This window comes from Hordeum vulgare, chromosome 1H, assembly GCF_904849725.1.
Source record: "Hordeum vulgare subsp. vulgare chromosome 1H, MorexV3_pseudomolecules_assembly, whole genome shotgun sequence".
Taxonomy (NCBI): domain Eukaryota; kingdom Viridiplantae; phylum Streptophyta; class Magnoliopsida; order Poales; family Poaceae; genus Hordeum; species Hordeum vulgare.
The window spans coordinates 324,509,964-324,520,824 of record NC_058518.1 but is presented as its reverse complement, the minus strand read 5'-3'; the positions used below and the strand labels follow the sequence as shown (position 1 = coordinate 324,520,824).

The 10,861-nt window shown below is 48.1% G+C and overlaps 1 protein-coding gene across 2 annotated transcripts; it reads right to left on the bottom strand.

Moving 5' to 3' along the window:
* Positions 1-8,123: 8,123 nt before the first annotated feature.
* Positions 8,124-10,617, bottom strand: LOC123410370 (low-temperature-induced 65 kDa protein-like). 2 transcript variants are annotated; one of them, XM_045103309.1, is made up of 4 exons: positions 10,442-10,617; positions 10,049-10,327; positions 8,552-9,943; positions 8,124-8,452 (listed from the first exon to the last, which is right to left on the bottom strand). In XM_045103309.1, the coding sequence occupies exons 1-4, from the start codon at positions 10,491-10,493 to the stop codon at positions 8,370-8,372; spliced, it is 1,806 nt and encodes a 601-aa protein (XP_044959244.1). In that variant the 5' UTR covers positions 10,494-10,617; the 3' UTR covers positions 8,124-8,369. The 2 variants fall into 2 exon arrangements, with proteins under 2 accessions (XP_044959244.1, XP_044959252.1); XM_045103317.1 differs by having other exon boundaries at positions 10,049-10,324.
* Positions 10,618-10,861: the final 244 nt, after the last annotated feature.

The window sequence follows — 10,861 nt, the reverse complement described above, 5'->3', positions numbered from 1 at the left end:
AGGTAACGTCGACCGTCGAGGTGTTGCCGCCGATACACACGCTCGTGCCGGATTGGACCACACGGCCCATGTTGGTCCTAGTCCGAGCCCACTTTAGAGCAACTCTCTAACCCATCCTAAAACTTTTTCAGCTCCCGAAAACTCACTCACAAAACTTATACTCCCCCGTCCCAAAATAAATATTGCTATTCTAGTATTAAATTTATATTAATTTAATATTAAATTTATAATATTTATTTTAAAATGAAGGAAATATAATTAAAAAAGAACTCAACTCTGAAAAAAATTGGGGTACTTAAAGGGTGAGATCTAGGTGAAAACGGATCGAATGTGGATTGATAGTGCTTTTACCACCTATGTTTTCATATTTTAGAAACAAATATGAACGTGGCTTTGATTTTACTCAAGTACACACACATATTGGATGTTTACTCAATTAAGAATGGATACAAGTAATAGTGAGATATTAGTTATTAAACAAAATAATTCAATAGGTACATGACACAAAATAATCATTTTGCAACATATAAAAGTCAACGATAGTCATGTTTATGAACAAATACTACTTAATGCACACCAATCTTACATTTTTTAAAAGCTCGTTCCAATCCTTTTAACGTGCAAAGTGCCAACCTCAACGTCCCATCAAGCAATGCATTAACGTTTTCTCTCTCATCAAGACATGCAAAATCTGCCACATAAGCGAGTCATGCATTTAACTTATAAATAATAATTATAAATTGCATTAGCCTATTTATAAATTATAATTATTTTTGCACTAGCTTATGCATGTAACGCTACCACATAATATATTCATGTTAGTTATCCTTCACGTTTCTGTTTGGAATGACATTATTAACTGTAATTCAAAAGTTTTATTATATTTTCAAACACTATTTTTGTTGATTTTCAAGTGTATACTTTCTTTTAATTAGATTTAGTTATTTTTAGCAACGCCCTACTGAAAGTGCGTTATATCGACTAGAAGGGGGGTGATAGGCGATTTTTTAAATTTCATCACTCGGGAAATTCCTCACTGATTAATAACTTGCAGCGGAAACAGCAAAGGGTCAGAAGTGCAAAGACTACAACAGCAGTTTTCTCGATAAGGATTATGAAAAACAGTTTGCACAGTACGCAGGCACAGAGTAAGCAGGTGAGGATTAACGGGTGTGAAGAATTTGGGTTGAGGAAATTCAGAGAAAATCTTCAGGAAATTCTTCAAACAGAGACAATGGAAGTCTTCAACATACAATATTGATGAATTGAAAGAGTTGAGAAATAAAACCCGTATCACAGTGAAGACAGTTGTTGATGACCCAGTTCCAACTGTTGTGACAGTCATACATCTGGTTTGGAGCGGCTTGGTATTGAAACCAAAGGACACACAGTCCCTATCGTATTCTCCTTGAGCCAAGGACACACAATCCTCGCCCAACACTCGTGGTAAGTCTTTAGGGCAGACTTCCAAACCCTCACAAACTCGGTCACCCGACGATCCACAATTGACTGCTGGATTGCTCTAGATCATGATGCGTAACCATCTGGAGGATGCACAGTCCTCAAAGGTAAAAGGCTTCAGTTCCACACAGGAACAAATTCTTCAGTGATTTGGTGTGGTTTGGTTTGTGGTTTGGTGTTTGGGGTATTTCCTCACTGATGATTTACTCTCGAAGACTCTGAGGAATTTGGGTTGCTCTAAATGACAAGTGTCAATTTCTCGCGGAGCAGCCAACCAGCTAATGGTTGTGGGGGCGGCTATTTATAGCCTGGGAGCATCCCAACATGATTTGACATAAATGCCCTTAAATATTATGACCGTTGGTGTGGATAAGATCGGTGAGGTGGCGTGAATCGCGGCAACGGTTGGGACCTCAACTGTGAGAGTCCTCATGTCTCTCATATTCCTCACTTGAGGCTTTTGTAGGATTAGGCTTGGGTTGAGCATCATGAGGAAATTCATTCCGTAGTATTACCTCGACCCCCTTTAACAGTACGGTGTTCCTATGACTCAAGAGTGAAGAAAATGAAACGGAAAGAATAAATCTTCACGCTTCAAAGTCTTCGGATTGATTTTCTTGAGGACACACCGAATTCCTCATCTTCAATATCTTCATGAGGAATATCAATTTCATCGCAATTTCTTCGCGATCAAAATCTTCAGCATAAGACCAATTTCTTCAGCCGAAGATATACATTTTTAGGGGTCGATATTCATTGTATAACTCAAACTCCTCAACGACTTATAGAGCATGTGTACACTTATAAACACATTAGTTACTTAACCTATAAGTCTTCAAACCACCAAAATCACTAAGGGCACTAGATGCACTTACAATCTCCCCTTTTTGGTGGTTCGTGACAGTTAGGTTAAGTTTTCAATGGGGATAAAAATATGAAGTGTAAATATTCAGTTTGAGGAATTTTAAATCAAGATACTGATAGACTCCCCCTGAAGATGTGCATATTTTGAGGAAATTGCTTTTCACACAGATGCACATTGATGATTTATATCATGGAGATCTCCCCCTGTATCTTGTAAATCATGCATACGTATGACATATAATATGAGGAATTTGAGAATGCATGATAAGAAATGGTATCTGACGAATTTCAGCATGCATGCATTAATATTTTGAGGAATAAGCATGCAAAGAAAATTGTTCAAAAGTGTCAGAGTACCATCAGGCTTAAGTTACAACTCATTACATAAAACACTTCAGAAGAACCAAGAGTATGTAACTTAATAAAGTTCATAAGCCCCAAAACATGTCCCGCGTGAAGACTAACTCAGATTTCTCCCCCTTTGTCATCAAGTGACGAAAATGGACAAAACTGAGGACTAACGCCCCATGAAGACTTTCACTTCTTGGCTAATGAAGAGGCGTGAGGATTCTTGGCGACGGGCTTCTTCCTTGGTCGATTAGCAATGTCTTTTGGTTCTTCATCAGACTCTGCAATGCGGAATGAAGAAAAAGAACTGTCCTCAAGGTCAGGAACTGGAATTGTCTTGAATTTATTCTTGGGAGGCCACGACCAGTCAAAGTCCTGAGTAAACTCTAATTCATCAAGTTCCTCTTGAGTCTTCAGATGAGTCAAGGTGGCCCGGGTATGATTAAACACCTCATGAAGATCATAGTGATTTTTCCTCACTACATTCTGAGTCTCATTGAGGGTTTTCACAATGGCACTGAATTGACATTTTACCCATTTGTGATTGCGATCGACCTTCTGATGAAGACTGAGGAGTAGCTCTCTGTTATTCATCACTCTTGGGGCAACAGGGCTTGGCAGGTCTTGGGTAGCAGTGTCATCATATGAAGAATATGACTCTGCTTCACGAAACTAGCCATCTAGGGGCCTTTTTTCCTTCATCAATGACAGATTTTCCTTTGCCTTCAACTGGCTCAAATGTCTTCTTGATGACTCTAACAGGCGGCAGATACCCAATGTGGTTAGGAAAATCAACAAGGTAGTTGATGCCTGACCTGCTTCTGATGAATCTCATGATCCAAGGAGCATAAATCTTCATGTCGAAGGGAGACATAGCATTATCAGCCAAAGTCCTCAAGAAGAAGTCATGAAGGTTTATTGGTATGCCATGGATGATGTTGAAGAAGATATTCTTCATGATGCCTATGACATCTTCATCATCATCATGGCCTTTGATAGGAGCGATGACATTGCACAGGATTCTATAGACGGTTCGTGGTTCATACTTCAAGTCTTGAACCAGAAAGCTAGTCTGTGGAGGTTGACCCTTGGCCAAAGGCTTCATGAGGACTTCCATCAGTCTGTTGGGCAACTCCCGTTCATCATACATTAGCACTGCATTTTCTGAGGGAATTGAGACTGGAAGCGCACGAAGCAATTCAGTGGCTGGTGCTTTGTAGTGCGTGTGCTGAGTCATCCAGTCCAACACCCAAGTGTTAAAATCCTTCGGGTCTCCAGAGATATGCAAAGTAGCATAAAACTGAAGAATTATGTCGTTGTTCCAGTCACCTATGTCAGTGCAGAGAGGCAGCAATCCAGCTTCATGAAGAACATTGAGGACTGGGACGAAGCAAGGAATTTCTTCCATGTCAACGTGAGGAATATGCTTGTGCTGAAATATTTTGTTCCTTCCGCAGAGCACAGAGGCATAGTAGTTGAGTTGAGTCCTCATCCAGAATTTGTGATGCCTGATGCGAAGCTTATCATACGGATTTGCGCCTATGAAGTACATCTGTTCTTCATAGAAAGCTTCCTTTTGAAACTTTGGCCTTCTCGACAAAGGCTGATTTTGTTGCGGTTGAAGATTATGCTGCTGAGAAGGAGCTACTATCATTGCTGTTTCTGTGCTGACCACAACAATAACAGTTTCGGTGTTAGGTGCAGGAGCATTTTCTTCATTTTGACCTTTTTCCTCAGGTTGAGGATTTTCCTCAACTTGAGGAATTTGCTTCGTGCAGGAGGCAAAATAATCAGCTGATGCAGCTGATCCTTGAGCAGATTCATCACAGATGGTCTTCCCATCAGATCCTGTGAGAATTTCTGTTGCAGCAGGAGTAGGAGGGATTTGGGTTGACCTTGATGAGTGATGAGTCTCTTCCCAGAAGTCATCACGGTAAATTGGAGTGGTGCAATCAATATCATCATATGTCTTTTGAGGAATGGAGGATTGAGGAATATCATCAATTTGTATTTCCTCATCCATGATTTCTTCAGATTCAACGTCTTTCATTTCATCATCTTTTTCAGGAATGACATAGTCAATTCCGAAGGGAACAAGTGCATAAGATGGAGCTACATTCAAAGGCGTAGCATCCACTCGGGCAGTTGAAGACTCTGTCTGAGTGACCTTTGGGCGCTTGGCCACTGATGATTCTGAGGTCATTGAAGCTTTTCGTTTCTTTGCTTCTTTATCAGTAGCCTTGGTCTTCTTCACATCTGATGCAGACGGAACCATCTTCTTCACCTTTGAGGGTTGAGGTGAAGGAATTCTTTCTTCAGGAGCTGGTGCAGTCTCAGTCCTGGTAGTTTCCTCAGCTGAAGCATTTTCTTCTGCTGGAACATTTTCATCAGCTGGAGCAGATTCATCACCTGGAGTTTCTTGAGGCATTTCCTCAACAACATGTTCATCAGCTTCATCTTCTTCGGTCAGCTGAACCGAATAGCTGGACTCAGGTAGCTTTTGCTGCACAGGAGGAGGAGCCTTCTTGTTGTATTCATCAACTGGATTAGTTGCAAACTTGATGAAATTCACCTTGAGACTTTGACGATTAGATAGGTTCGTGTACTTGTCTGTCAAAGTCTTCAGTTCAACGTGGGTTGAAAAAAGAGCTTCAGGCGTCAGATTGAGGAGATTCTGCTTGAGGAATTTCTCCTTCTTAAGTTTTGCAGCCTTTGCTTGCTTGGCTGGCTGCTCTTTCCATTTTGCCTCATTGATGAATGTGGAAACCATGTGACTGAGACTAGGGGGAAGCTTCAAATCATCAATGGGGGTGTTTGGGTCTTCATACCACACATTGATGAAGTCCAGCAGAACCTTGGGGTCCATGGCAAGAGGAATAGAGCTGCCTGAGGCTTGTGCAACTCGTTCTTGCTTGTTTCTGATGATTGCTTGAAGAGTTTCATCATCGAATTCCTCACTCCCTTCTGATGCAGAAGGGATGTTGATGAATTTGCTTGTGCTGGGCCTGATGCCTCTTCCAGCAGTCATTTTAGTCTTCAAAAGAGTTGGTGAAGACTTTGTCGCAGAGCTCGTGGTAGAAGGCACATAGGAGCTAGAATGAGCAGGCTGATGCTTGACTATCTACTTTTGTTCAGGCTTTGAGGCATGTGGTGTTGTTGAAGGTTTTGGCGCTAGTGCAGCCTTCTGAAGCAATTGATCTTTAGGCACTCAGGCCTTTGGTTTCTTTGGCACAATCTTCATTTCAGGAATAGCTGTACCAGAAGCTTCAGCAGCAGAAGAGGTGGCTACAGTGGCAGCAGCAAATTCCTCATTTAATTTCTTCACTGCATCTTCTGCTTTTTTCTGTAGCTTGGACAAGTGTTTGTTCTTCTCCTTAGGGTAATCCTCAATTGTTTCAACACTTGAGGGATGTGCAACCTGTTGATTACCAAGAGGACGCCTCTTGCAAGGTGGCTTGAGGGCGAATTTCTTCGCATACTTTGGAGTTACATAGCGATATCCCTTCCACTCCTTAGTCCACCCGTGTTCTATTTTCTAAAGCCTTATTTTGCGCTTCGGCATGGGTTCTTTGCCATATATTTCCTCATCAGGTGTGCAGTAGTCAGCGTATATGTCATCAGGAATATCAACTGCAGTGTTCCGTTCAAGTTTCTTTCCTCCTTTCTGCTTTCTGTCATCTTCCGTTTTCTGTCATCCCCCAAAAGCACATGAAATTGGAAATATACATACCACTGTTAAATCTATGTCTATGTCTAAGAGTGGCTCCTGAAATTGGAAATATACTTAATGGCTGAAGAGTGGCTCCTCAAGTACTCTTTCTCTGAAAAATCGAGCTTTTCTTGTATTTCATGAGGAAGCACATGACCAATTTTCCGTCTAAAATTCCGAATAGTTTTTGTTGGTTTCAACAAAAGAAAAAGTCCCGAAGAATAGCAGGAGCACAAGACCTTCAAGTTTACTCCATAGGTAGTCGTCCTCACCCAATTGAAGCTATCAAGCACCTCAAAAAGCATACATACCTTGCAAACATCTATGATGGCAACGAGGCGGGGGGGGGGGGGGAGAAACAAACATTCTTCAAAATCTAAGTGCGGGATGTATATATGTATAATTGGTGGGGAAAATTACTTGATAATCTTCTCTAGACATTACAACAAACATTGGTACACAATTGACATCAACATATGTACTTCCGCCCGACACATCCCGAAAACTGCACGTCACTGTAGCACGACCACCAACGTCGAGGAGCACAACACCAGCTCATGGCGGGAACTCAACTCGTCAACTGGACGCCCGATGACACCGGTAATCCCCACCCAACTACCTAGATCGACCGGGGAGACGCCGGTAAGTAGGAGATCGGAGAACTGCAGCCACACGACATAGAGCCGAGCAAAGATAACTGAACCGAACGGTGGAAATCCTACTGTAATGAATTGCACAGGAAACCGACAACTGAATATGTAAATTCTGAATTGCACTTGACGCAAGATTTTTTTTACAACCTGGACGCAAACATCAACCAGAGAACCTAAACTCAAAGAGAAGAAAGAAGTTCACTGAACTGTATTTTTGCACATAAAAGAATGAAACAAAAATGCAAAAACTTTGAACTCCATGGAAGAGGAATCCATAGAGCAGAGGACCACACTACGGTCTTCCTGAGAGTCATCGTCGGCGCTGCTGCTCCTCTAACGCTCTCGGGTCCACGATACCCCTTCCATCCTCGTGGCCGCCATGGGCGCCATGGTCGGTGACACAGAGAAAATAGGGGTGGGTATGGTCATGGGAATGGGGGATTAACACCGGCAAGGTACACGACGAGACGGACACTTCACCACCCTGTACTGCTTGTCGAGGGGCGGCTGGGAACCTCGCATGGAAATGAGTAAGGGGAGGTGAGCAAAGAGGAGGCGCCGATGAGCTCATCGTCGACCTTGACGCAAAGAAGAGGGAAGAAGGAGCGTGGCGGTTGGGGCTACTCACCATCAATCTTGACGCAAAGAAGAGGGAAGGAGTGTGGCAGCTAGGGCTCATCGGACCCCGCTGGCGTCGGATCTCGGGTGCGCGTGGGTTGTCGAGGTCGGCGCTAGTGGGTGGGCGGGTGTCCGGTGATGGCGCGACGATGGTAGAAAGGGCGGTGGTTGGTGAGGGCACGAGGACGTTGTTTAGGCGGCCAGCGAGGCGGTCCGGGGTAGGGCGGGGGCGGCGTTGCGAGGCACAAAGTTTTCCCCTTCGTACCTATTTAATTTGGATTGCATGTTGAATATGGAAAAACACAAGGACTATTTTGCAAAAATGCCGCGACGGGTTTTACCTAATGATAAAGATAATAATTCAGTTGTAGTTATTTTTTCTGAGGCAAGATCAGAGGGAGCACACATCATTTGGAAACGACGAGCACAAGAAAACAGACGACGAAACATGGAGAGTTCGAACACAAAGATTACACACGAATTTCAAAAGAACTTGAAAGATAGACAGAAACATGTACATACACACGCGTACCGTACATGATTTACAGACATACAACACGTGTGAAACTCACACGAACCCTTCTGGAACACAAGCCCAAAATACACGAACGACAAAGCAGCTAAGCCCCCCAGATGAACCCAAGCACCTGAACCAGCCAGGCGACTTATTCCAGCGATCCCACGACCCCGGCGCACCGATCACACGCTGCAGCACTTCACATCACATTCGTGTTGGTCCTCGGAGCCTCGCCGTGGAGCACCGGTCCCTCCGCCGCGACGCCACCCCCGATGTTCCCCTCTGCAGCAACAGGAACAAGAACGAGTCGTCGTCAGCTCCCCTGCTAATGCCAAAAATTTGTTTGCAGCTATATATAAGGGTGACGGGGCGTGTGCGTACCTGTGGTGGGCTGCACTGTCTCCGACACGCGGTTTCCGCCGGTGAGCGACGTGACGGCTCCGCGCGCCCTGGTCACCGCCTGTGCCGGGACCTCGCGCGCCTTGGCCACCGTGCTCCCGACCCCCTCCTTGCGCTCCTGCACGGCGCCGGTGATGGCCTCGCTCAGGGACCGCTCCTCGTCGCCCGGGCGCAGCTTCTCAGCGATGTACGCCGTCACGCCGGTCACCCCCTTGTCCTGCCCGTTCCCTGGTCCACCCGCGCCAGGGGTGACCGTCGCGGTGGTCGTGGCGCCGTCCTGCGCACCGACGCCAGGAGTGCCCGTCGCCCTGGTGGTGGCGCCGTCCTGCGCGCCGATGCCGGGAGTGGCGGTGCCGGCCGAGGGCATCACCTGCTGGGCCTTGCTCGCCACGGCCGTGCCCACGCCGGCGACCTTTTCGTACACCGTGCTCGCCAGTTTCTTGCTGTACTCTGTGGTGCCCGCCGCCGCAGACTTGATCTTGTCAGTGTACGTCGCGCCAGGCGCGCCCACCATGGTCGCGTCCGCGGCCGCGTTCTTCAGCCCCTCTGAGCCCGTCGCGTCCGTGGCCGCATTCTTCAGCTCCTCGGTGCCGGTGTAGAACGCCGGCGTTCCCTCGTTCGGCAAGTCGAGGTCCCTCTTCCCGGCACGTGCGGTCATCGAGTCAGGGGCAGCAGTCGCGCTTGAGTCGTCCTGCGCGTTCCCGCCAGCACCGAAGCCGGGGGTGACCTGCTGCGCCTTGCTCGCCACGACCGTGCCGACGCCGGCGACCTTCTCGTAGACCGTACTCGCCAGCTTCTTGCCGTACTCTGTCGTGCCAGCTGCCGTGTTCTTGAGCCTGTCCGTGTAGCTCCCGGTGTACTCGGCGTCCGTGGGCGCGTCGTTCCATTCCTCCCCGGTGCCGTCCGACACCGGCATTGCCTCGTACTCTTTGCTCACGTCCACGTCCATCTTCCCTGCGCCAACTTGCTTGGGGTCGTCCGACACGGTCATCGCCTCGAAGTCCCGGACGACGTCCGTCGTGCCGATGTCCTCGCCTCCACGCGGCATGGGCGTCCTCGAGTTCGGCGCGGCCGGGTCCTCGACGACGGGGCCGCCGAGATCGCCGAGCCGCACTCCCGGGGTGTCATCGCGCTTGACCTCCTTCCCCGATGCCGGGACGCCGAAATCGCGGGGCAGCTCCCCCTGTGTGTCATGCCGCCTCGGCTCGTGCGCCGCTGCCGGGCCGCCGAAGTCGCCGAGCCGCATCCCCGCGGCGTCGTCGCGCTTTACCTCATGCGCCGCTGCCGGGGCGCCAAGGTCACCAGGCCTCACCCCCGGAGCGTCGTTGTGCTTCACGTCTTTCGCCGCCGCCGGGATCCTCTCCGAGTCGTACACTGCAACGGATTATCACAAGCGATTCAAGCCTTAAGCACGGCACACAGTACACGCACGCCGCACACAAGACAAGAGTGACACACATCGGGAGCATATCTACTTACTGGGTGCGCCGTGCAGCTCGGGGCTGGACTCTGAGAAAACGGTCTTGTCCTCGACGTCCTCCTGGTAGCCGCCCTTCTCCACCTCGGCCTCCCTCATGGCCGCATCATCCTCGTCCTCCTCAGTGCTGTTGCTACCGCCGGTGTCCTGCCCGTGATCGTGATCGTGGCCGTGGCCGGCGATGGAGTTCTTGATCTTCTTCACCTTGTCCTTGACCTTCTTGAGCACCGGCTTGTGCTGCTTCTCGTCCCGGTGCATCTGCTGCTGCCCGCCCTCCTCTGCTGCAGGCACACACATTTGCAAGTAAATCAACAACGAACTCATAACGGATGTACGAATGGCGACGCCGTGCGTGCCGGGAATCCAGGAACCAAATTCGGTGTCGCGCTACTCACCGGCGATGTTCTCGGGGACGTGCTTGCGCGTGAGCATGGCCGGCGCGTCCATCGTTGCACGTACGTACGTCGGTGCAGCTACTAAGTAATATCAGATTCTTTGATGATCACTATCACGAATTCGCTTGTTGTTCGATGGCTAAATGCTGTGTGTGGATGGTGAAAGGCTTGATCGATCGAGGATGGATATAGGCGGGGCAGAACGGGGAGGGGAGTGCCACCTCGACGCACACGTGGGGTGGGTGGAGAAGGGGAGGGACGCGTGGCGCTGCTGCTCCGTGCCGTGACGGGGTTTAGTTTGGGGGGTGGAAGCGACTGGAAGGTCCAGCTATTCCTGATTGGCCGGAGTGGTTCCGCGTTTACGACGAGGTGGAATCATAGCCGACGAGCCGTCTCGTCATGTGGCGTCTGCCTTTTGGC